This window comes from Bos indicus x Bos taurus, chromosome X (genome assembly GCF_003369695.1).
Source record: "Bos indicus x Bos taurus breed Angus x Brahman F1 hybrid chromosome X, Bos_hybrid_MaternalHap_v2.0, whole genome shotgun sequence".
NCBI lineage: Eukaryota > Metazoa > Chordata > Mammalia > Artiodactyla > Bovidae > Bos > Bos indicus x Bos taurus.
Genome location: NC_040105.1, coordinates 95221573 through 95249038, shown reverse-complemented (window position 1 = coordinate 95249038; position 27466 = coordinate 95221573). Strand labels below are relative to the sequence as shown.

The 27466-nt window shown below is 44.0% G+C and overlaps 3 protein-coding genes across 4 annotated transcripts in view; all 3 read right to left on the bottom strand.

The window, feature by feature from the left end:
- The window catches only part of LOC113886865 (protein BHLHb9-like), a 107553-nt gene that overhangs the window by 10078 nt on the left and 70009 nt on the right, over positions 1-27466 (bottom strand). The gene's annotated exons all lie outside the window — the stretch shown is intronic.
- On the bottom strand, positions 13044-16128 carry GPRASP2 (G protein-coupled receptor associated sorting protein 2). Its single transcript, XM_027533467.1, has one exon. It carries the CDS (start codon positions 15920-15922, stop codon positions 13385-13387), a length of 2538 nt encoding a protein of 845 aa, XP_027389268.1. The 5' UTR covers positions 15923-16128; the 3' UTR covers positions 13044-13384.
- GPRASP1 (G protein-coupled receptor associated sorting protein 1) overlaps positions 13047-27466 on the bottom strand; it is a 32298-nt gene continuing 17878 nt past the window's right edge. Inside the window, exons 3-5 of the mRNA XM_027533466.1 lie at positions 16830-16893; positions 16573-16649; positions 13047-16248 (exon numbers count right to left, since the gene is read on the bottom strand). The gene's annotated coding sequence lies outside the window, so the exon portion shown is untranslated. The remainder of the gene's footprint in view (positions 16249-16572; positions 16650-16829; positions 16894-27466) is intronic.

The window sequence follows — 27466 nt, the reverse complement described above, 5'->3', positions numbered from 1 at the left end:
ATCTGGTGAGGTCTGAACAACTGTGACTTAAACCTCTGGAAAAAAGTCATCTCTGTTACCACCACCACCATAAAGAGGTGGTGCACTACACTACTAGGTGCTTTCGTAAATTAGAGTTACCAGTTTCTAAGCCCTGTAGTGAGTGATAGTCATTCAGTTGTGTCCAACTCTTTGCAACCCCATGGACTGTAGCCTGCCAGGCTCCTCTGTCCATGGAATTCTCCAGGCAAGAATATTGGAGTGGGTTGCTGTTTCCTTCTCCAGGGCATCTTCCTGACTCAGGGATCAAACACAGGTCTCCTGCATTACAGGCAGATTCTTTACCATCTGAGCCACCAGGGAAGCCTACTATTAAAGAGACATTTCTAAGTATAAAGACAGGTCATCTTAAAAAGTATCAGCAGATACATCCTTGACTTTATCTTATAATCTGTAGACAATATGTTAGAATATGTAATGAATCCATACACCTTTTCCAAAGGAATACTGGAGACAGAAGTAACCATAAAGTTATATATGACAACCATCAATCAGATGAAATAATTTAGATGAAGCTGGTTGCTCTCGAAGAGAGGGAGACTGGGCAAGTGGTCATGAAGGAACTAGAATGTGCTTTTAACTTTGTATGAAAAATAATGTTCAGTTCCATGCTGGTGAACATAGTTCTGTTTTTGCCACATAAATCCTCTACTTCAAATTACTGTCTGAATGCTTTACTAAAACTCTGCTCCTGGCCTTTATTTTGGAAACTGTTACTTTTGTTGCCACCTGCTGATGATCACTGTCCTCTGAAGCTTCTACTGCTTTCCTACTGTCCCCTGACACCTTGGCTGCCCTTGTGTTGTCCCCTGAAACTGTGACTGCCTTCCTGCTGTCCCCAGAAGTTGTGATATCCTTCCCATGGTCCTTCTAGCTCTGGTTGCTCTGTGGCCAGAGAAAGCTGCCAGTGCCATGAATCATGCCACTTTCCCTGTACTTCTGTTACTGATGCAGTAGGGATATCAAAGCAAACACCCTGCTTTCCTTTGAGAAAGATCATTCACTTCACTTTGTAATCGATATCCTCACCCAGTTACTCTTTAAGTTCTTTCTAAGTATAACTAGTGTTTGACATTTCAAACATTACAAAAAGCCCTGTAAGCACTTTCTCAAAGGAGGCTGCATAGTAGAGTAGGGACTCTTTCCTGCGGGCTCTACTCTGGGACATGGCCAGACTTCAGAGCTATAACAGTCCAAAGCATAAGTAGAGACTTTACCACTATTTGTGTCACTTTGGAAAAAGTACTTAATGTTTCTATAACTCAGTTATCCTTCCAAGGGGATTGGTAATTACTTTACAGGATTCTTGTATATATACTAACTGAGGAGCTATCTGATATTCTGAAATATCTGCAAGTATCAAGTCTTTCTAGTTCCTTTTAAAATTATGATCTAGTCATATTATGGGGTGGGCTGGGAAAAGCAGTAAGAGTAGATGAGATCTCCTTGGTGGCTTTTGGAGGTCACAATTGCTAAGACATTGCCATTGTGCTCTTTCTCACTGTAACATTGGTGCTGTGTATATTCTGTGTTGCTTAACATAATCCTTTACTATATTAAAAGAACATCACTTTTACATAAATATGTCTCCCTCCTCCTTATAGTGATGTACCACAAGGAAGCTGATCCCAATTCCAGAGGTGAGTCTGCTTGGTCTAGGGATAATTCATTCCCTTGGTACTCTGGAATGGGTGGTGATGTAACTCTGCTCAATGAGAAGTGAAGAGAAGATTGCAGAAAAATTTCTGAGGAAAGTGTTCTCACTCATAAGAAAAGGCCATCAGTAAAGATGTCTTCTTTTCTTCCTTCAAAAGTTGCTCGACTCCTTGCACACATCAAGTTTCCAGCCTTAGGATGGAAGCTGATATTGTGAGTGGCAGATGAAAGAGATGGGGAAAAAGCTGAGTCCTTAGCTGAATCAAACAATCATCAAGACTGCCGTACCTCAGTACTTCCAACCCGTGAATAATAAATATCCTTATTAAGTTAGTTTTAGTTAAATTCCTGTTCCATAGAACAACCCTAAATGTACTGTATGCTCAAGCACAAAATAATCCTTCAATGAGTAATAGTTTGTGACCTTTGTTTGTTGGTAAGCAAGGCAATGGCACCCCACTCCAGTACTCTTGCCTTGAAAATCCCATGGATGGAGGAGCCTGGTAGGCTGTAGTCCATGAGGTCACTAAGAGTCGGACACAACTGAGCGACTTCCTTTTCACTTTTCACTTTCATGCATTGGAGAAGGAAATGGCAACCCACTCCAGTGTTCTTGCCTGGAGAATCCCAGGGGTGGGGGAGCCTGGTGGGCTTCCGTCTATGGGGTTGCACAGAGTCGGACATGACTGAAGCAACTTAGCAGCAGCAGCAGCAGCAGCAGCAAGCCTCTTACACTGTTGGTGAGAATGCAAACTAGTACAGCCACTATGGAGAACAGTGTTGTGATTCCTTAAAAAACTGGAAATAGAAGCCATAAGACCCAGCAATCCCACTGCTGGGCATACACACTGAGGAAATCAGAATTGAAAGAGACACGTGTACCCCAGTATTCATCACAGCACTGTTTAAAATAGCCAGGACATGGAAACAACCTAGATGTCCATCGGCAGATGAATGGATAAGAAAGCTGTGGTACATATACACAATGGAATATTACTCAGCTATTAAAAAGGATGCATTTGACCCAGTTCTAATGAGGTGGATGAAACTGGAGCCTATTATACAGAGTGAAGTCAGAAAGAAAAACATCAATACAGTAATATTAACGCATATATATGGAATATAGAATGATGGTAATGATGACCCTATATGCGAGATAGAAAAAGAGACACAGATGTAAAGAACATATTTTTGGACTCTGTGGGAGAAGGCGAAGGTGGGATGATTTGAGAGAATAGAATTGAAACATGTATATCATCATATGTGAAATAGATCACCTGTCCAGGTTTGATGAATGAGACAGGATACTCAGAGCTGGTGCACTGGGATGACCCTGAGGGATGGGATGGGGAGGGAGGTGGGAGGGGGGTTCAGGATGGGGAACACATGTACACCCATGGCTGATTCATGTCAATGTATGGCAAAAACCACTACAATATTGTAAAGTAATTAGCCTCCAATTAAAATAAATTAAAAAAAGAGTCCAAGTTTCTTCCTCTATGCTATCTATCCATCAACACTAGTTCTGTCTTATTCATAAAAAAAAGGCTCCAGTGCATGATACAAACAAATGCTAAAATAGGGGTGAATAAAATACTGTGTAAGTACAGAGGATGGAGGAATTACTTCCTACCAAGGGACAAAGAGTAAGAGTGAGAGCTTCAGAAAGACTTCAAACAGGTCCTAGCATTTGAGCTGAGCCTAAAAGGATGGCTATGTTTCCCATAGGCAGAGAAAGAGCATGAGGATATTGAAGACTGAGAGAACAGCCTGGGGAAATGCACAAAAGTAGTAATGTACAGAGAACAGTTGGGTTGGAAATGGCAGACAGTCCCATGCAGCTTGAGTACAGGCAAAGTGGAGCAGGGCTTAGAGTGGGTGAGGCACGAGTGAGTGCCTCCTTAAATTATATCTTTATCTCATTCTAGTTCTGGCCCAGACTTGGAAGAATGTGTTGGAAATGGAGATGGAAAGGTAGAACTGTATGGGAGAATTGCACAGGGCCCTGAAACTCTCCATTGGGAGCCTGGTAGAATTTTCTAGATGAGATCCCACTGAAGGTTGCATTTTTGAAACAGGGTACAGCAGAGGATCAGTTGTGATAGATAGAATGTCATCTGTCCTATATCTTTCATTCATGATAGGACAGATGACAATTCCACTCTAATTTTATCCCCAGGCAGCAACACAAGTGACATCTGAACAGGTCCTGATATTTATTACATGAGATAACCCATAATATTTATCCAGAAAGGAGGGAGAAACAAAAGGGCCACATATGTGTTGACATACTTACTTCAACTACACTCCCAGTAAAAAAAAAAACTGAGGGATGATCTAGTCCTTATAAGTGCTACCCAAGGAGTGATCAGAACAGAGGTAATCATCTTTATGCATAGACACACACACCTCACACTTCCCTGTCCTTTGGCTGAGATTGAAAAAATCCACAGTTGTGAGTTAGTTATCTGCACTGGAATGCATGTGGGACTTAGAGGTATCTCGCTGGACTGCCCTGCGAAGTTGCCCAACTACAAATACACCGTATGCACTGTGTTAAGTTTCCCTAATAGAAAATAAAGGCTGAGGGAGCTCTGATAAGAAAAAAATATAGAAAAAGATCTTTAAAAATCATCTAAATTGTAGACGTATGCCACAAAAACATAGGCTGCTTATTAACATAGGCTGCTTTTTTCACGGAATTTAACTTGTTTATGCATGATGCATAGGATCAAACATCGGTTTATAGATATGAACCGAGAGTTGGCTGCTAAAAATAGGAGTGTGTGACACTTTTGTTTTTACACATCATCAGTTCTTTGACACCAGCTACCCTGAGGTAGAAGCAGACTCCACAGGTTTAAGAGTACAGTCCCCAATAATACTGTCCCCATTTGAGATGCCAGTTACAAGTCCTGGAGTACCACCCACACTTTTGACTGACCAGTAATAAATTCAAAGGTTCCCATGACACTCTCAAAAAGGTCTTAATGACCCAGATAACAACAATGGTGTGGTCACTCACCTAGAGCCAAACATCCTGGAGTGTGAAGTTAAGTGGACCTTAGGAAGCATTACTATGAACAAAGCTAGTGAAGGTGATGGAATTCCAGCTGAGCTATTTCAAATCCTAAAAGAGGATGCTGTTAAAATGCTGCACTCAATTTGCCAGCAAATTTGGAGAACTCAGCCATGGACATGGGACTGGGAACAGTCAGTTTTCATTAAAATCCCAAAGAAGGGCAACATCAAGGAATGTTCAAACTACCATACAATTACACTCACTTCACATGCTAGCAAGGTAGTGTTCAAAATCCTTCAAAGTTAAAGTGCTAGTCATTCAGGTGTGTTCAACTCTTTGTGACCCCATAGACTGTAGCCCACCAGGCTCCTCTGTCCATGGAATTCTCCAGGCAAGAACACTGGAGTCGGTTGCCATTTCCTTCTCCAGGGAATCTTCCCGACCCAGGGATTGAACCCAGGTCACCTGCATTGCAGGCAGATCCTTTACTTACTGAGCCACCAGGGAAGACCTAAAATCCTTCAAGCTAGACTTCAAAGGTACATTAAACGAGAATGGCCAGATGTACAACTTGGATTTAGAAAAGGCAGAGAAACCAGAGATCAAATTGCCAACATCTGACAGAAAAAGCAAGGGAAGTCCAGAAAAGCATCTACTTCTGCTTCATTGATATATGCTAAAGTCTGTGTGTGGATCACAACAAACTGTGGAAAATTCTTAAAGAGATGGGAATACCAGATCACTTTACCTGCCTCCTGAGAAACCTGTATGCAGGACAAGAAGCAACAGTTAGACTCGGACATGGCAATGAACTGATCGAAAATTGGGAAAGGAGTACACCAAGGCTGTATATTGTCACTCTGCTTTTTAACGTCTATGCAGAGTACATAATGCAAAATGCTAAGCTGGAGGAATCACAAGCTAGAATTAAGATTTCCAGGAGAAATATCAACAACCTCAGTTATGCACATGATACCACTCTAATGGCAGAAAGTGAAGAAGAACTAAACAGCCTCCAGATAAGGGTGAAAGAGAAGAGTGAAAAAGCTAGATTAAAATTCAAAATTCAAAAAATAAGGTCATGACATCTGGTCCCATTAATCATTTCATGGCCAATAGATGGGGGAAAAGTGGAAGCAGTGACAGATTTTATTTTCCTGGGCTGCAAAATCACTGCAGATTTTGACTGCAGCCATGAAATTAAAAGACACTTGTTTCTTCAAAAAAGGCTATGACAAACCCAGACATCATATTAAAGAGCAGACTTTGCCAACAAAGGTTCATATAGTCAAAGCTACGGTTTTTCCAGTAGTCAGTATGGATGTGAGTTGGACCATAAAGAAGGCTGACTGCCAATGCTTTCAAATTGTGGTGCTGGAGAAGACTCTTGAGAGTCTCTTGGACAGCAATGAGATCAAACCAGTCAATCCTAAAGGAAATCAACCCTGAATATTCATTGGAAGGACTGATGCTGAAGCCAAAGCTCCAATACCTTGGCCACCTGACGCGAAGAGCCGAGTCGTTGGAAAAGACCCTGATGCTGGGAAAGATTGAGGGCAGGAGGAGAAGGAAGCAACAGAGGATGAGATGGTTGGATGGCATCACTGACTCAATGGACATGAATCTGAGCAAACTCTAGGAAATAGTGAAGGACAGGAAAGCCTGGAGTGCTGCAGTCCATGGGGCTGCCAAGAGTTGGATACAAATGAGTGACTGAACAATGCCCCCTTCAGGTTTGATAATTTACTAGAACAACTTAAAGAATGCACTAAACGTGCTATATGTAGAGTTATAGTTTTAATAGAAAGGATACACATAGAACAAGTTATGGACGCGTTTCAGACATACAGACAAATTTCATGCCCACTTTTCACGGATTTGGGGCAATATCATCCTCCCTGGAAATCAGTGTGGTTACCAACCAGGAAGAGTTTTCACTGGGGTTTCATTACATAGGCATGATTGAGTAAATTACTGGTCACATGATTGAACCCCAAATCTAGCCTCCTCCCCACTCAGGAGTTCCTGCTGGCCTAAAGTTCTAACTCTAAATACCTGATTGTCCCATTATAGTGACCAGCCCACATTCTCACATCCTGAAGCTAAGTAGGACCAACCACAGTCCATTCATAAACATAGATCTTACCAAGGTTCAAGAAATTCCTGGCTCTGTGCAAGGATCCAGAGACAAAGGTCAGATGTATTCTCTCTTATACCACTTAAGGACTTCCCTGATAGCTCAGTTGGTAAAGAATCTGCGGAAATGCAGGAGACCCCGGTTCAATTCCTGGGTGAGGTAGATCCCCTGGAGAAGGGATAGGCTACCCACTTCAGTATTCTTGAGCTTCCCTTATGGCTCAGCTGGTAAAGAATCTGCCCTCCCAATGCAGGAGACCTGGGTTCGATCCCTGGGTTGGGGAGATCCCCTAGAGAAGGGAAAGGCTACCCACTCCAGTATTCTGACCTGGAGAATTTCATGGACTATATAGTCCACAGGGTTGCAAAGAGTCAGACACAACTGAGCAACTTTCACATACCACTTAATGTTTGAGGTGTTTTGTCAAACTCTAAAACAACACAGACAAGACAACAAAGTTTGTGGGGAAAGGCCACAACTTAAATGTTGGTACCAATACATATATTACCAGAATTCTGGAGAATGGAGGGAAGAGGATAACAACAAAAGAGGCAGGGGGTAAGAGAGGAGGAGGAAGCCCTAAGAACTCAATCTCTGTAATTTTACCCACATGCCCACTACTCTATTCCAGCTTTTAAATATAAACAGGAGGACCTGAAATAGAATTATTGCATAGTTTCAACTCTATACTGAGTATAAAAATAAGGATATGAGTGGGCTTAGGAGAATTCATTATTTCCTAGTGGCACTTTCTTATATTGCCTGGTATCTGGTGGATATGGGGGTTGGAGGGAGTGGGTAGGTGGAGTGGGGATATTTAGTTAGAAAGAGGATAAGGATATACCAAGGACCTGAGAGGGTGACAGGCAGGAAGGCCAAGGGTCTCCAAATGGAGGAAATAGGCTGCAAGTGTCAGATATTTTTATCTCACTTAAGCTGCAGGAGGAAACAAACTAACAATATTTTTTTCCTTCTCTATACAAATTTAAAAGGAGGTTTCTCTTAAAATACTGTGTTGCCATAATGACACCTGGTTTCACCTGAAGTTAACTATTCTCAAACCTTGAGTTAACCAATGCATTTTTCTTATGGAAATGTTTGTCTTAAGCTATGTTAATGTACTATGCTTTTACCTCAAACTCTACCTTCAAGTCAATGGCTCAGAGAACCTACTTGACAAACCAGTATGTTATATTCAGATATTGTTCCCCTAATCTATGTAAACGAAACTATTTATATGGTAATCTGCCCTTCTACAAGATTCAAGTCATCTGGTGCCAAGATTATCCCAAAATGCATCTTATGGATGAGGGGCCTGGTGCCATTCTGAGTTTTAAGACATTCCTTTCTTTCATTAATAGACTGCTAGTAACTATATACGGAGAAGGCAATGGCAACCCACTCTAGTACGCTTGCCTGGAAAATTCCATGGATGGAGCCTAGTAGTCTGCAGTCCATGGGGTCTCGAAGACTCGGACACGACTGAGCGACTTCACTTTCACTTTTCACTTCCATGCATTGGAGAAGGAAACAGCAACCCACTCCAGTGTTCTTGCCTGGAGAATCCCAGGGATGGGGGAGCCTGGTGGGCTGCCATCTATGGAGTCACACAGAGTCACACACGACTGAAGTGACAGCAGCAGCAGCAGCAGCAGCGACTATATAACATCCAGCTGAATACTAGCAGGGGGGTACTCTTTCTGCCCCCTTCTCATGCCTATGTCAGAAGCTTTCTCTATCTCCTTTATACTTTAATAAAACTTTATTACACAAAAGCTCTGAGCCTCATCTCTGGCCCCAGATTGAATTCTTCTCCTCCAGAGGCCAAGAATCCTGGCATCTTTTCATTCAGCAACAACCTTTCAGACCTACACTTAGTGTAAGACCAAGGACCTTACACCTAGTGCAAGGATACACCAAGGATACACCAAGGATCTTACACCTAGCGTAAGACCAAAGAAACACGCCTGAAGAAGTGGGCAGAAAGCAAACGGCAAAGAGAGCAAAGTGTCAGCAGAGCAGACACACGAGACAATCCATAAAGCAGTTTTCATAAGGTGGTTGCCAGAAAAACCCTATTCAGACGCCCAGCACTGCTGCAGCAGGAGGGAGCCTCCAAGGAGTAGCAGTTTTGAGTTCCTAGATGGGAGGGAGCTGCTACCTGGGGCACAGATTCAGGAATCATGGGAACTGAGAAGCTTGGCAGTATCCCAAAGAGAACTCCTATGTGAAGGGCCCCAAACAAACAGATTCCCTCCTCCTGAGTCTGTTATCTCCCCTTCCCCAGAGCTGCCCAGATTGGGGTTAATTCCTCTTACATCTCCAGGCAGCTGCAGCCTTGGATATCCCAACCCCTGCCCCAATTTCGAGCTGGTTTCACCAGCTGGAAAAGACAAAACAGTAGAGTGCCAACGAGGTGGGAGGAAGGGAGTGTAGCTAACAGTTCTTATCTTCACACCTGCATTTCCTGATGCAAGACCACAGATGTTCACGAACTGTCACTTCACAATGTCCTCTTTCTAGGCACCTCTGAAGCCAACTGCTTCCTCGTGTCCATCTCCCCTACCCAAAGAAACAGTCAAGCCATGCTGGGTGGGGTGAGGGGCATTCAGAAAGCAGGAGGGAGCAGGAGGGAGCACGAAGGTCCCAGGCGCTTCCTCCACGAGGATCTAGTCTCTACTACCACCTCCCATGGATGCTATTTCCCCGGCCGGCCTCGAACCCACCTCCTCCAACAGCGGCCGCTGCTTCTCTCCACATATGCCTCCCTCACGATGACTTCCGGCCTCTTGAGCTCCTGGACAAAAATCAGGCCCCTGGCTGACGCTCGCGATTGGCTGAGGGATTGTGTCCTCTGCCAACAATTACCGTAATCCTGGGCACCTGAGGAATTCGTTTTCTGGCTAGTGCAGCATGAAGAGACACCTACCCACCCACCCACCGTTACATCCTACCACTCCTCTTACAGCCGTCTGTCAAGCGTCAGGTGCAAGTCTTTTCCGACCCTTTTCAGTGCTTACACACCTCTACGCTGGTCCAAGTGAGAGTGCCGTCATGGAATCCACCCTCAGCCTCATGTGACTGCACATTCGGCATGTCTGCCGCAGCCCTGCAGTAGCAAGCAAGGTACAGTCTTCTGCCTCTGGGGCTGAGCTGCTTGCTAGAACAACCTGAAGCTCCAGGTGGTGGTGAAGATAAGAGAACTGAAAGGAAGGCTGGATTGGAGCCAACGCTTCCAGTCCTAGGCCTGGGCTTTGCTCTGTAGGAACATAGGGCTGGCAAGGAACACTCCATGAGGAGTTCAGAGACCAACTGACTTTAATATTCTGTATAAAACTCGTTTGAGTAGGTTCCGGGAGTTTGACAGGGAAGCCTGGTATGCTGCAGTCCATGGGCTCGCAGAGAGTCAGACACGACTGAGCAACTGAACTGATAAAACTCGGGTGATGTATTAAAACACACGCAAGATCTATCTTGAAAATACTGATAGGCAAAACAAACATTCAGTCTCCAATTTCCATCACCAGGACAATCTCTGTTATCACTTCTGGTTTGTGAATGGAGGCAAAACTGCCACTTTGCCCCACTTCCAAAAACCTTGGAGCCTAAAATTCGATGGGAGGTGTTGCACTGTCAGAAAAAGTATACAAAAATTGGGTAAAGACAACATAAGTTACTGGATACTAGTTCAGTGCAGTGCTGGGATTCACTTCCTATTGACTGAGCAAGTTTTCAACCCTGAGAGGCTATATTAACTTGTAGGTATTTTGTCCAATAGATATGGAAATGATTCATGTCCAGTGGAATAGAAAACATAAATGATTTGTTTATCACCCTTAAGATATTAATCAACTTTGTACCTGATCCAGCAATGTTATACTAACATTTATTAACTTTCTATGTGTATGAAATTTAATACATATATATTTTGTCTGCTTCCCTGGTGGCTCAGCAGTAAAGAATCTGCCTGCAATGCAGGAGATGCAGGTTTGATCCCTGAGTTAGGAAGATTCCCTGCAGAAGGAAATGGCAACCCACTCCAGTACTCTCCCCTGGGAAATTCCATGGACAGAGGAGCCTGGCAGGCTACAGTCCATGGGTGTCTCAAAAGAGGCGGACTCAAATTAGCAGCTAAACATGTTTTGTTTATGATTATATACTGTATATTGTATATACACATCTCCTTCAGCCATTCTCATAATCTTAGTGGCTGTTGTGTTGAAAAAAACTTCCATATGTCCATTTCTAATTTTATTGTTGTTTAGTTGATCAGTCGTATCCGACTGTTTGCAACCCCATGGACTGCAGCATGCCAGGCTTCCCTGTCCTTCAACACCTCCCAGAGCTTGCTCAAACTCATGTCCATTGAGTTGGTGATGCCATCCAACTATCTTATCCTGTCACCCCGTTCTCCTCCCACCTTAAATCTTCCCCAACATAAGGGTCTTTTCCAATGAGTCAGTTCTTCACATCAGGTGGCCAAAGTATTGGAACTTCAGCTTCAGTATCATTCCTTCCAATGACTATTCAGGGTTGATTTCCTTTCGGATTGACTGGTTTGATCTCCTTGCTGTCAAGGGACTCTCAACACCACAGTTCAAAAACATCAATTCTTTGGTGCTCAGCCTTCTTTATGTCCAACTCTCATGTCCATAGATGACTACTGGGCCATAGTTTTGACTATATGGACCTTTGTTGGCAAAGTGATGTCTCTGCTTTTCAATACACTAAGTTTGTCATAGCTTTTCTTCCAAGGAGCAAGAGTCTTGTAATTTCATGGCTGCAGTCACCATCTGCAGTGATTTCTAACTTATGAATCATAAATTTACCATTTCAAAAATTAACAGCATCCTCAGACAAAACATTTTCACCATGTCTAAAAATAACAAGACATATGGTATTTCCCACAAATCTGTATTCCCTCTCCAAACCAAACCTATCCCTGACTTCTGCAATTCTTGTCTGAAGGTATGGTATGATATTTTTCTTATTTTGTGGAAAATACACATAACATAAAACTTACGATTTTAACCATCTTAAGGTGTATAATTCAATGGCATTAAGTACATTCACAGTGTTACCACTATCTGCTTCTGGAGCTTTGTTGTCCACTTTGTCCACTACAAAAGGAAATGTGATGATCTTTTGTATGTAACAGTCATGTCAAAAGGCTGCCATCTTCATACAATCAAGAGACTAATAGAAACTTAGCAACCTTTGTAATTTTACTTTTCTTTAAAACATTTCATAAGCTAGTTTTTCTGAAGTCTCATTCCTTTTCAACTGTTCTAAATGAGTTTAATCTCTAAAAGATTATTTTAACACATGTTCATTTACATAACTATATCCCTTCCAACGTGTCCACCTATAACTTAAAGCACTAGATATAAGCATATTAAAAGGTAAAACCATTGTCTTATTTTGTATCTCCCCAATGCCTGTCTCTGAAAACTTCTTTAGCACAGTATTTTCTTCCAGAATATGGAATATGTGAAGTTTCTTAGAAAGTCATTACTGAAATTGAACAGGAATTGTGTGTTTACATACAGGTTTTAAAAATGGAATCTATTAATAATTTTCCATAGATGATGTCACAGTCTTGTCTATGTCACCAGATATAAAAGCATCAGTGTCATTCCATGCCAATAAATAGATCTCTTTTAATAGCTGTATGGTATTTCCTTAATAATTTCCTTGGATTAGGATCACAAAGGAAATCTTATTCATGACTCCATTTAACTGTTATTCTACTCTACTTGTTCTCTCTTCAGGTGGCACTGAGCAGCACCTCTACTTTGAGTTGCAAAATGTACAGATTTGGCCAACTTAGTTCTCCAAAGTGGCCTCATTCCAACTGCATCCCTCACTAAACTTGTCTCACCTATTCCAGGAAGACAGGTTATACCCATGCTACCAGAATAGAGTTTTCTAGGTACACACTTTTCTTCACACCACACTACTCACTTCCAAGAATGACCTAATGGGTTGTCTCCTCCTACTATTCAGTGACCAATTTGAGTCCCTCTTCTCTGAAGCATTCCTCAAGTACCACAGCCCACAGCAATCCCTTCCTCTTTAAGCTCCAGGAATGGGATTTTCCAATGAGGGTATGTATGTCATACTACAAATTGTCTGTCACTGTGCATGATGTATCTATATCTAGATTTTAAACTGAAGAAGGGTCACTTCTGCCACTTTCCACACAGAACTTTATTTAAAACACTGACTCAAATAGAGAACAATATGTTTAAACAATGAATAGCAGAGTAACTTACACAGGCAGCTCAGTTCACTAGAAGCTCAATACTGAAAAATACAGCAATCTGGACAGCAAGACAAATATCGACAAATTTTTTCAGCACTAATAATCATTTGGCATCCACAAAATGATCCAGCTCAAACAAAGAATTGGACAAAGTTAACATCAGAATTAAAGTATAAGTTACAATAAAAAACCAGACTGAAAACCAAAGCACTACTCAGGGTTCTTTGGGAACATAAGGCTGATCAGAGGCAGGTGGATAGTCATATTAGCTTTGCTGTCCTACCTCAGGATCACTTTGATTGTTTATTTGGACTTGCAGTTCCTCAGCCAACTTCTCAAATTCATGGAATGCAGAAATAAGTGGTTCAAGACTGAAATCATCATCAATTAAGGCCATTGTTCCATTTTTGATAATATTACTGATATTCTGAAACATTTTAATAACAATTTGAATGTTATCATTTGTCTCTTCTATGTTAAAGAGACCCACAAATATTGATAGAGCCTTGGCACTAAACAGTTTTTTTGCCACCATGGGATTTTCAGACAAATTCAATAGCATTTTCAGAATGTGAAACTTTGTTCTTGCATTGCCTGTGGTTAATAAGGAAAGAAATCCAGACATATAATTGGAAACCAGTGTGTGATAGTCAGTAGTTGAGGTGAGGTGTCTAAGCATCCTTAACCCAAGCACCTGCTCAGGGGAACCCACGCTATGAGCAAGGGTTTCCTCACACACTTGACACACAAATGTCTCAATCATGTTCAGATTTGGGTAAGGTGGAGCCATGTGAATCATATTTTCCAGAAAACTTGTCCTAACTCGGGAGGAGGGATAATTGAGTAAGGTTTCAATAAGTGAGACAACACCTGAATCGCGAATGAAATCACGAGTAAATTGAGAAGCAGTTCTCATACCCATTGCAATCTTAGATATTTCATGAATAAAAGGATCTCGAATTTTGTCCATTAATAAGAGGAGTTCTTCAAACTCTTCTGGACCAATTTTAAGCTCACACTGTATGCAGCTGCAGGACCAACTCTCAGGCTGTGCACTCTCCTTGGCCCTAAGATGCTCCCGAATTTCCCTGACTGACCGGTAGGATGGATCATATTGAAATGGGAACTCAGAGTCAGGCTGATCAGACTGAAGCAAAGATTCCTGCTCTTCCCCTTCTGGGGTAACTTCCACATTCTTGGGCTTTCCCTCAAATAGTTCGGTGTATACAGATGTTGTTGCTTCTTCAGGAATTCTAAAGGGGCTTGGGGATGGGAAGCCAACCCCATGACAAGGACCAGGTTTGAATTCGACAGTGACCTCTTCCCAGGTTTTGGGCCTGGATGATACATTAACTTCCTCCTCGGCTCCATCTCTGAACCTGGGACTAGCCTTGTACACAGGACGAGGATTTAAGTCAAAGCAGGCCTCATCCCTGTCCCAGAACCAGGACCCAAATATGGCCTCTTCTTCAGACTCTGGTCTGGTCTCTTCTCTGGCCACAGCTCCCAAACTGGAATTTTCCTCAGTCCAGAACAACGATCCACCAATGGCCCCCTCCTCAGCCCCTGCCTCAGATTCACAGATGGCTGAAGCTCCAGCCTCCATACTGGCCTCTTTTTCTGCCCAGAACCAGGACCCAATAATGACTTCCTCCTCAAACCTGGTTTCTTGTTTGACCCTGTCACTGTTATTAACAACTTTCTGGGTCCTGGGCTTCAATACAGTATTAGGCGCTTCCTTGTCTCTGGGTCTGAATCTACTATTGGCCTCTTCTTCAGGCAAAAACCAAGATTCCTTATAGTACTCGTCTTCAGACTCAGATTCAAAAAAGTCCTCTCTTTTTGTCCGGAGCTTGGACCTCATATTTGCCTCATCCCTGACTCTGGACCTGAACAAGTTATTGGTATTTTCTCCAGCCCACAAGCAGAATGGGTTGCCAGACTCCTCCTCAGACCCAGACCAGGAATCAATAAAGGGATCTTGCTTGGATCTGGGCCTGGATCTGGGATTAGGCTGATGTTTGGCCCTGTGCCTAGACCTGGTATTGGCCTCTTCCCTAGGCCATGATCTGATACTGGCCTCTTCCCCAGCCCAAAAAGAAGACATTGTAGAGGTCTCATCTGCTGACCAGAATCCAGACTCACTAGAAGCCTCCTCTCTGGCCTTAGCCCTGGGATAGCACCAAGACCCCATACTAGTTTCCTCCCCAGACCCAAACCAGGGTTGGATTCCTGTCTGAACCTGGGAGCTAGGAAAGGTCTCACTGTCCACATTGACCAGTTCCCTATCCACAGATAGGGCCATAGGTTTAGTGACTGACCCAGACTCAGTATTGACCAATGGCCAGGCTACTACACTGGTTTGGGGCATGCCCTCTGATTGCAACATTGCCTCAGCCCCAAACTCAGTCTGAGCCCAAACTTGGGCTTCATCTTTGGGTCTTGCTCCAGGGATTGCCTTGGCTTCAGTCTTAGGACGTGCCCTGCCTACTGCCCTGGCCTCAGTTTTGGGCCTTGCTCCTGGCATTGCCTGGAATTCAGTTTTAGGCCTTGCCCCAGCCATTGGCTGCGACTCTGTTCTGGGCCTTGCTCCAGCCATTGTCTGTGACTCAGTTTTAGGCCTTGCCCCAGCCGTTGCCTTGGACTCAGTTTTCGACCTTGCCCCAGATGTTGCCTGGTTCCTAACCTTTGGTCTGACCACCATTGGGACTTCAGTCTCTCTCTCAGCCCCACCCACAACCTCTTCTCCAGGCTTCTTTTCAGGCTTGGCCTGGGCAACAGGCTCAACTTCAGCCCCAGTCATAGTACAAGTTACAGAAAAGACCTGGTTAAATACCTCAATCCAAGTCTCAGTCTCTACCACAGATCTGTCACAGTTCTGAATCCTCACACTGTGTAATCTCTAGATGATTCAGACAATATAGTTGGAAACAAAAGTTAGAGTCAATCACCAGTCCAGAACTCAATCAGCCTCTTTCCAATACCAGTCCCAGCCAATATCACAGAGTGCAGAAGAAGACCAACCAAGCTGGGAGAGGATGGATGCTTCCCCAGGGCAGGGTGCAGACCTGTCGATGGTGATGGTCAGCAGCAATTCCAACACCACCAGAGCTGCCACTGGAAGTCAATCTAGGAAGCAAGAATAACATGGGACATTGAATCTCTTCCAACTGTGTCACTCCATGCAAAAACTCACACACAGAGACTGGACCTTAAAAGCTTGGTGGGAAAGTTAGGCGATTAGAAAGTCTCTCTGTCATCCTCATTTTACCCAAACATACTCTTTAATTCCAGAGATGCCACATTGCTTTGCTTGCTACAACACACATGCATAAATAGTGTGAAAGTATCTTGGCAATGGGAGAGGCTGAGGAGCCCCAAGACCAGACCCTAATCATTCTTGGACCTGTTTGTCTTTTCTACCTCACCCAAAAGCTGTACCCACTCTCATACCTGCACTAATGTGGCACAATCTTCCTCTCCTTGTTTTGTTTCAGTGGTATTAAGCCTTATGCAAACAGCAGGCTGTCCTATGGATAAGTAAACATACAGTAAAAATGGAGTCTGACTGCTTGGTTGACAGGCAGACACCCTGACCCCGAATACAAATATCTCTTTTTGTTTAAGTGTCTAATTTGTCTTATGTTTTCTTTCTCTTGGTCCCTGCTCTCTGGTCTGCTCCTCCCATTCACTGCCCAATCCACACCTACCCAACAATCCTAACACTCCTGCAGGACAGGAAATGGTCAAGGGGTTCTGCAGCAGTCTGCAAATCTAAAAGAGAGTAGGAGATGTGAATCAGCGACACCCAACTAGATGGAAAACACTTGTCAATCTTCCTCTGTAGCTGTCCCCTGCATTGCTCCTCTTTGCACAAACCTTCAGAGATTTCAGTCTCTTCCTTCTTTCCTTCCTTGCAGAAGTAACCAGCTTTAAAGAAGGTCTATGGACAAAAGATGAAAAAGACAGTCAGAAGACCAAGGTAGCAACTAAGAGGCTGGTGGACAGACCAACACCAAGTATGGGAATTCATATACTGTCTTTCAATATTTAGAGCCCTCTTAGTAGAATATTTTCATTTTATTTAGGTCCTGTATTTCAGCAGTCAAGATAACAAACAGCATCTCTTGACGTCACATTTTTCGCATTGCTCCCTTCTCCTATTATGAGGATTCACCACTAGGTGCACCACATCCCTTTGCCTTACGCAGCATAATTTGGGGGAAGGGTGCCCACATATTCTAGAAAACAGGTTGTGCAGTGGTACCTGAATTTATGATTTCTGTCCCACCTTTACCTCCCAGTTCATCTTTTCCACCCCCAATTCTGGATTGCGAAGAGAAAGGAAGGCAAGGGAAGTGTGTAAAAACCTGGTAGACAAGAAATTTACGAAATATTCCTGCATGCCTGACCTGTGCTGGTCGCAATCACCCGACCCCGAATCAGATGCCCAGTCAACGGCTGCTGCCCACCCCCACCCCCCATACACTTTCAGAAAAATAGGTTTTTTCCCTGTCCCTCGTTTTCCTCAAGCTTCTCTACAGATGCACCCCGTGGCCTGAAATTGCCAGACCTACTGCACAGACAGTAGACTTTGGCATCAAAAAGGTGCCTGTGGGAAAGGACAGCACCCGGCACGAGGGGTCCGACAGGTCCCTTGACAGAATCATAGCCCGGGCTGCTCCCGTCCCAGCTCCGGCGACCTCCTCGGAGCGCCCACCCAGGCTCCCTCCGCCATTTCTCCCATAGCAGCTTCCCGCACAGCCCTCTCCCCGCACAGGCAAGTCGAGGGCGGGGCACAGGCACCCGGAAAGCCCGCCAGGGACTAGTCCGTGCCGCACGCCTCCCCAGCATCCGAGGGAACCCCTACAGCCAAGACCCCGCAACCCCGGGCCCGGCCCGCGCCGGTTGCCGTCGTCTCAGGGCCAGGGGTCCCCCAGCGCTGCGCATCTCTTTAAGGATCCCGCTCTGCTCGCCTCCCCGTCTTCAGGCTGCCAGGGACAGGCTGTGAGCCGGTCGTCGCCCCACGACACCCCCACTTGCCTTCGCAGGCGCAGGGTCGCAGCTCTTCTCTCGCTTCCCACCGCTCGCCGTGCGGGCGGAATGGAAAAGAGGCGTCCCCACCTCCCGCGCCGCTGCGCCAAACCGGGTAGGGGCTGCGCAGGCTGCGGCACCGACGGCTCGCGGCGAGGGTGTCGGGAAGGGGGGCGGAGGGATACGGCACGAATGGGCTCGACGCCCCCTCGCTGGCCCACCGTAGTTCCGACCCAGAGTGGGCGGGGCCGGGAAGAACGCCAGGCTGAGGGGCGGAGCCACGCCAGCCCTCCGCTGCCCCCCGTGGGGTGACCACCCCCCCGCCCCCCGCCCCACGCTTCTGGCCCTGCAGCGTAGTGGGGTCGCGGGCCGGGGCTGGGAGGGTCGCGAGGGGTCGCACTGCAGGGAGCAGCGGATGGATACAGGCCGCCCCGCAGTGTGTGTGTTTGTGTGTGAACCTGCAGAGTGTTTGGTGTCCACCCCCTCCCTTCCCCCATCACGCTGGCCATCCTTCTTGGGCGCGGGTGGCTGGGGGGCTGCTTTCACCTTCAGGGGCCGTGGGCTGGAGGAAAGTGGGAAGGGGCGCCCGTGGAGGCCGAGCCCCTGCCCCTCTTCTAAGGGAAGGCAGCCCCTGATAGACCTCTGGCTGAGGAGACAAACCACTTGTCTGCGCCAGTGTCGTCATTCTTTCTGCCACACTGCTGTTCTCTCAGTCGCTGTGGTGGCACACTTTACCATTTCACTGTCCCCACAGTTGCCCAGGAAAGAGGACCTTTCCCTGACAGGACCCGCACCTGCTCAGACAATCCTGTTTCTCACCCCACAGCGAGGGGTCAGGCACCATGTAGGGGCAGTCCTGGCTCCTCTTCCTGGCTCCTGTCAGGTCTCTTGCAGGGGATTCCAAGGGCTCCTCATCTTTGGCAGGGTGGGAATACGCCAAGGATTAGAACCAATTGGGATCTCACACGCTTGCCATACACACCAGTCTACTTCCCCCAGCCATTGTTTGGAGTCAGCCCCACCAGACACTCCCTTCCCCAAGACAGTAATCTGCTGGTTCTTGATTCCTGCACTTCTGATTCCTGCACTTCTAAGTCCTCCCTGTAGTCTCCATCCCCTTCATTTGTGCTCTGTTGGGCAAAGAGCAGCCATGGTTAAGAACATCTCTGGTTGAACACAAACCTGTTGGTATTGTTGCCCATTTTAAAACCCAACTAAATGACACCCTCGCTTTGGTAGGCTGAATAAAAGTCCCCCCAAAACGTCCATGTCGTGTTCTCCAGAACTATTGCCTGGAAAATCCCATGGACAGAGGAGCCTGGTAGGCTACAGTCTATGGGGTCGCAAAGAGTCGGACACGACTGAGCAACTTCACTTTCACTTTCACCTTGCACAGGAGACTTAAGGTCACAGATGGAATTAAGATTGCTAATCACCTGAATGTAAAGGAAGATTACACTGCTTTATCTTGGCCAATGCCATGGAAGGCTACTTTAAATGTGGAAGAAGCAGGCAGAAGATTTAGTGTCACAGTGAAGTTGCATGCAAGATGCCACCAGTGGATAGGATGTCGCTGGTTTTGAAGAAGGAAGCCAGAGGCCAAGGCCCATGCAGACCCAGAAGGTGGAAAAGGCAAGGAGACAGATTCCTCTAGGACCTCTTGGAAGAATGAAGTCCTCCTATCACCTTTATTTCAGACCAGTGAAACCCTTTCCTATGTGCAACCTTCAGTGTTTTTATTTTTTGCCCTTTTTTTTTTTTTAAGCCAGCAATATTGTGATAATTTGTTACAGCAACAGTAGGCATGGAATTCAATCACCATCCTGACTGTCCACTCCTCTTCACTCAAATTGGGCTTCATGCCCTGGGAGGATCAATTTGGGGGCTCATCTCTCACCACTCACCACTATAACCACCCTCTTAAGAACCTTCTCTCTTTGCTAAAGGAGAGGGATTTTGCAATCCTCTGAGGTTCATCTTGGAGAAAGTCCCTATTTACTGAAAATCACTGATGCTTACCAGAATGAAAAGGGAACATTATTCTTACCATGAATTTTCATATATTTACCTATCAGCTTTTACTTGTTATTAGATACTTATTATTGGGGTCACAAAGAGTCAGACCTGATAACTGTACAATATTTAGATAACAGGAAAAAATCTAGAGACAATTCTATATTGTATCTAGAGACAACAGATGTCAGTTGTCACAGGAAAGTCTTTCACTGTGTTCTTTCAATGGCCTTAGCTGAACTGTGGATTATGTTTTCTTTGTTCCAAAGTATACTCTCTCTTGGGTGAATGCCAGGCTTAAAGAAGCGAGTCTGAGCTCTGCTGAGATCTGTGGGTGTATGTGAATCTCTTTGCCTCTCTGAACTGTTCTTTCTCCTCCTTCAAGTGGCTGGTGCCTTGCGTTCATTCAACAACTATATATATGAGCATCTACTTTGTCCTCAGCACAAACAAAAAAGAAATCTCCACTCCCATGGAGGTGACCTTTACTTGTAGTTTCATTCTTATTAATTTTTTCTAAAAATTTACAGATTTATCCAAAGTCATATTAGCAATCCTATGTGGTCATTCTGGATATAGTGAAATCTTCATTTCAAGATACTGACAGAGGAGTGAATCTACTACTAGCTGACAGATTATACTGTGAGATTTTGAAATGTCTGTTAGACATTTTATTGTTAATTCATTTAGAGAACAGACAGTACAACTCATTAACATTTATTGAACCAAGGAAGGTCCTATTTTAAACATTTTGTGTATTAACTCACAAAAATATTGGACACTATGAACTATTATTGAAATAAACTATTGCCTTCATGTTACATGTGAGGAAACCAGCTTGGATGAATTGTTTCATCTTTAAAGTCAATGGGGAAAAGAAAAGCTTTAAATATTAAAAGAATGCTGACCTATATTTGTCTGACTGGTAAGCAGTATTTATTTCATCCTAAATGAAATGATACTTTGGATCATCAAAAAAGCAAGAGATTTCTAGAAAAACATCTACGTCTGCTTCATTGATTATGCTACACCCCTTGACTGTGTGGATCACAACAAACTGTGGAAAATTCTTAAAAAGATGGGAATACCAGACCACCTTACCTGCCTCCTGCGACACCTGTATGCAGGTCAAGCACCAGACATGGAACAAAGGACTGGTTCAAAATTGGGAAAGGAATACATCAAGGCTGTCTATTGTCACCCTGCTTATTTAATTTATATGCAGAGTACATCATGAAAAGTGCCAGGCTAGATGAAGCACAAGCTGGAATCAAGATTCCTGGTAGAAACATCAATAACCTCAGATATGCAGATGACACCACCCTGATGGCAAAAAGCAAAGAGGAACTAGAGAGCCTCTTGATGAAGGTCAAAGAGGAGAGTGAAAAAGCCTGGCTTAAAACTCAATATTCAGAAAACTAAGATCATGACATCCGGTCCCATCATTTCATGGCAACTAGATTAGGAAACAATGGAAACAGTGACAGACTTTATTTTCTTGGGCGCCAAAATCACTGCAGGTGGCAATTGCAGCCATGAAGTTAGAAGATGCTTGCTCCTTAAACTTCCCTGGTGGCTCAGAGATTAAAGCATCTGCCTGCAATGTGGGAGACCTGGGTTTGATCCATGGGTCAGAGATCCCCTGGAGAAGGAAATGGCAACCCACTCCAGTATTCCTGCCATGGAGAATCCCATGGAGGGAGGAGCCTGGTAGGCTATAGTCCACTCTCAAAGAGTCGGACACGACTGAGCTACTTCACTTTCACTTGCTTTGCTCCTTGGAAGACAAGCTATGACAAATCTAGACAGTGTATTGAAAAGCAGAGACATCACTTTGCCAGCAAAGGTCCATATAGTCAAAGCTATGGTTTTTCCAGTAGTCATGTGTGGATGTGAGAGTTGGACCATAAAGAAGTCTGAGCACCAAAGAATTGACACTTTTGAACTGTGGTGTTGGAGAAGACTCTTGAGAGTCCCTTCGACTGCAAAGAGATCAAACCAGTCAATTCTAAAGGAAATCAACCCAACAACCAGTGACGACCAGCTCAGTGGTTGGAAGACACTCCAAAACACTTCCCAAAGTCAAACCTGTGCCAAAAAAAGATCATGGTCACTGTTTGGTGGTCTGCTAGCAGTCTGAACCACTACAGCTTTCTGAATTCTGGTGAAACCATTACATCTCAGAATTATGCTTAGCAAATTGATGAGATGCACTGAAAACTGCAATGCCTGCAGCCAGCATTGGTCAACAGAAAGGGCCCAATTCTTCTCCATGACATCACCCAACCACACTTCACACAACTAATGCTTCAAAAGTTGAATGAATTGGGCTATGAAGTTTTGCCTCATCTGCCATATTCACCTGACCTCTCATGAACCGACTACCACTTCTTCAGGCTTTTTGCAGGGAAAAAGCTTCCACAATCAGCAGGATGCAGAATATGCTTTCCAGGATGTTGTCGAATCCCAAATCACGATTTTTTATGCTAAATGAATAAACAAACATTTCTAATCAGCAAAAATTTGTTTACTGTAATAGTTCCTATTTTGATTAATAAAGATGTGTCTGAGACTAGTTATTGTTGTTCTTCAGTTATTCAGTTATGCCCGACTCTTTGCAACTCTCTGGACTGCAGAATGCAAGGCTTCCCTGTCCTTCACTATCTCCCAGACTGTGCTTAAACTCATGTCAACTGAGTTAGTTGATGATGCCATCCAATGATGTCATCCTCAGTCACCTTCTCCTCCTGCCCTCAATCTTTCCCAGCATCAGGGTCTTTTCCACTGAGTTGCGTCTTCACATCAAGTAGCCAAAGTATTGGAGCTTCAACTTCAGCATCAGTCCTTCCAATGACTATTCAGGGTTGATTTCCTTTAGGATTGACTGGTTTGATCTCATTGCTCTCCAAAGAACTCTCAAGAGTCGTCTACAGCAGCACAGTTAGAAAGCATCAATTCTTTGGTGTTCAGTCTTCTATACAGTCCCACTGACATCTGCACATGACTACTGGAAAAGCAATAGCTTTGACTATATGGATCTTTGTGGGTGAAGTGATGTCTCTGCTTTTTAACATACTGTCATAGGTCATAGCTTTTCTTCCAAGGAGTAAGCATCTTTTTATTTCATGGTTGCAGTCACCATCCACAGTGATTTTGGAGCCCAACAAAATAAAGTCTGACACTGTTTCCACTGTTTCTCCATCTATTTGCCATGAAGTATTGGGACCAGATACCATATCTTTGTTTACTGAATGTTGAGCTTTAAGCCAACTTTTTCACTCTCCTCTTTCACTTTCATCAAGAGGCTCTTTAGTTCTTCACTTTCTGCCATAAGGGTGGTGTCATCTACATATCTGAAGTTATTGATATTTCTCCCAGCAATCTTGATTCCAGCTTGTGCTTCTTCCAGCCCAGCATTTCTCATGATGTACTCTGCATATAAGTAAAATAAGCAGGGTGACAATATACAGCCTTGACTTACTCCTTTTTCTATATGGAAACAGTCTGTTGTTCCATGTCCAGTTCTAACTGTTGCTTCCTGACCTGCATACAGATTTCTCAAGAGGCAGGTTAGGTGGTCTGGTATTCCCATCTCTTTCAGAATTTTCCACAGTTTATTGTGATCCACAGAGTCAAAGACTTTGGCATAGTCAGTAAAGCAGAAATAGATGTTTTTCTGGAATTCTCTTGCTTTTTAAATGATCCAGCAGATGTTGGCAATTTGATATCTGGTTCCTCTGCCTTTTCTAAAACCAGCTTGAACATCTGGAATTTCATGGTTCACATATTTTTGAAGCCTGGGTTGGAGAATTTTGAGCATTACTTTACTAGTGTGTGCTGCTGCTGCTGCTGCTAAGTCGCTTCAGTCATGTCTGACTCTGTGTGATCCCAGAGATGGCAGTCTACCAGGCTCCTCTGTCCCTAGGATTCTCCAGGCAAGAACACTGGAGTAGGTTGCCACTTCCTTCTCCAATGCATGGGAGTGAAAAGTGTAAGTGAAGTCACTCAGTCATGTCCAACTCTTTGAGACCCCATGGACTGCAGCCCACCAGGCTCCTCTGTCCATGAGATTTTCCAAGCAAGAGTACTGGAGTGGGGTGCCATTGCCTTCTCCATACTAGTGTGTGAGATTAGTGCAATGGTGCGGTAGTTTGAGCATTCTTTGGCATTGCCTTTCTTAGGGATTCGAATGGAAACTGACCTTTTCCAGTCCTGTGGCCACTGCTGCGTTTTCCAAATTTGCTGGCATATTGAGTGCAGTACTTTCAAAGCATCATCTTTTATGATTTGGAATAGCTCAACTGGAATTCCATCACCTCCACTAGCTTTCTTCGCTGTGGTGCTTCCTAAGGCCCACTTGACTTCACGTTCCAGGATGTCTGGCTCTAGGTGAATGATCACACCATTGTGATCATCTGGGTCATGAAGATCTTTTTTGTATAGTTCTTCTGTGTATTCTTGCCACCTCTTCTTAGTATCTTCTGCTTCTGTTAGGTCTATACCATTTGTGTCCTTTATTGAGCCCATCTTTGCATGAAATATTCCCTTGGTATCTCTAATTTTCTTGAAGAGATCTCTAGTCTTTCCCATTCTATTGTTTTCCTCTACTTCTTTGCACTGATTACTGAGGAAGGCTTTCTTATCTCTCCTTGCTGTTCTTTGGAACTCTGCATTCAAATGGGTATATCTTTCCTTTTCTCCTTTGCTTTTTGCTTCTCTTCTTTTCACAGCTATTTATAAGGCCTCCTCAGACAGCCATTTTTCTTTTTTGCATTTCTTTTTCTTGGGATGGTCCTGATCCCTGTCTCCTGCACGATGTCACGAACCTCCATCCTTAGTTCATCAGGCACTCTATTAGAATTAGTCCCTTAAATATATTTCTTACTTACACTGTATAATTGTAAGGCATTTGATTTGGGTCATACTGGAATGGTCTAGTGGTTGTCCCTACTTTCTTCAATTTAACTCTGATTTTTGCAAATAGGAGTTGATGATCTGAGCCACAGTCATATCCCTGTCTTCTTTCTGCTGACTGTATAGAGATTCTCCATCTTTGGCTGCAAAGAATATAATCAATCTGATATCAACATTGACCATATGGTGATATCCACGTGTAGAGTCTTCTTTTGTGTTGTTGGAAGAGGGTGTTTGCTATGACCATTGTGTTCTCTTGGCAAAACTCTATTATAATCCAAGGCCAAGGTGTTTCTTGACTTCCTACTTTTGCATTATAGTCCCCTCTAATGAAGGACTTCCCTGCTGGCTTAGAGGATAAAGCATCTGCCTGCAATGCAGGAGACCAGGGTTTGATCCCCGGGTCGGGAAGATCCCCTGGAGAAGGAAATGGCAACCCACTCCAATATTCTTGCCTGGAAAATCCCATGGACAGAGGAGCCTGGTAGGCTACAGTCCATGGGGCCGCAAAGAGTTGGACACGACTGAGCGACTTCACTTAAACTTTTAACACCCCTGTAATGAAAAGAACATCTTTTTTGGGTATTAGTTCTAAAAGGTCTTATAGGTCTTCATAGAACCGTTCAGCTTTTTCAGCATTACTGGTTGTGGCATAGACTTGGATTACCTAGCATATTGGGCACCTAAGGACTTGGGGGGTTCATCTTTCACTGTCCTATCTTTTTGCCTTTTAATACTGTTCCTGGGTTCTCAAGGGAAGAATGATAATAGGACTCCTTCTTTTGAAGGAGGTCACCATTATCTTCATTACCTCCACCATAGTTTAGCCCCAGGTAAATAGCAGGGGAGGAGGCTTTACAAATAGCTGTGAAAAGAAGAGAAGCAAAAAGCAAAAGAGAAAAGGAAAGATATACCCATTTGAATGCAGAGTTCCAAAGAACAGCAAGGAGAGATAAGAAAGCCTTCCTCAGTTATCAGTGCAAAGAAATTGAGGAAAACAATAGAATGGGAAAGACTAGAGATCTCTTCAAGAAAATTAGAGATACCAAGGGAACACTTCATGCAAAGATGGGCTCGATAAAGGACAGAAATGGTATGGACCTAACAGAAGCAGAAGATACTAAGAAGAGGTGGCAAGAATACACAGAAGAACTATACAAAAAAGATCTTCATGACCCAGATGATCACAATGGTGTGATCATTCACCTAGAGCCAGACATCCTGGAACGTGAAGTCAAGTGGGCCTTAGGAAGCACCACAGCGAAGAAAGCTAGTGGAGGTGATGGAATTCCAGTTGAGCTATTCCAAATCATAAAAGATGATGCTTTGAAAGTACTGCACTCAATATGCCAGCAAATTTGGAAAATGCAGCAGTGGCCACAGGACTGGAAAAAAGTCCATTTTCATTCGAATCCCTAAGAAAGGCAATGCCAAAGAATGCTCAAACTACTGCATAGTTGCACTCATCTCACACGCTGTTAAGTAATGCTCAAAATTCTCCAAGCCAGGCTTCAACAATATGTGAATTGTGAACTTCCATATGTACAAGCGGGTTTTAGAAAAGGCAGAGGAACCAAATATCAAATTGCCAACATCTGCTGGTCATCGAAAAAGCAAGAGAATCCCAGAAAAACATCTATTTCTGCTTTATTGAGTATGCCAAAGTCTTTGACTCTATGGATCACAATAAACTGTGGAAAATTCTGAAAGAGATGGGAATACCAGACCACCTAACCTGCCTCTTGAGAAATCTGTATGCAGGTCAGGAAGCAACAGTTAGAACTGGACATGGAACAACAGACTGTTTCCATATAGGAAAAGCAGTAAGTCAAGGCTGTATATTGTCACCCTGCTTATTTTACTTATATGCAGAGTACATCATGAGAAACGCTGGGCTGGAAGAAGCACAAGCTGGAATCAAGATTGCTGGGAGAAATATCAATAACTTCAGATATGCAGATGACACCACCCAAATGGCAGAAAGTGAAGAGCCTCTTGATGAAAGTGAAAGAGGAGAGAGAAAAAGTTGGCTTAAAGCTCAACATTCAGAAAACTAAGATCATGGCATCTGGTCCCCTTGCTTCATGGCAAACAGATGGAGAAACAGTGGAAACAGTGTCAGACTGTATTTTCGGGGGCTCCAAAATCACTGCAGATGGTGACTGCAGCCATGAAATAAAAAGACACTTACTCCTTGGAAGAAAAGTTATGACCAACCTAGACAGCATATTAAAAAGCAGAGACATTACTTTGTCAGCAAAGGTCCATCTAGTCAACGCTATGGTTTTTCTAGTAGCCATGTATGGATGTGAGAGTAGGACTATAAAGAAGCTGAGTGCCGTAGAAGTGATGCTTTTGAACTGTGGCATTGGTAAGGACTCTTGAG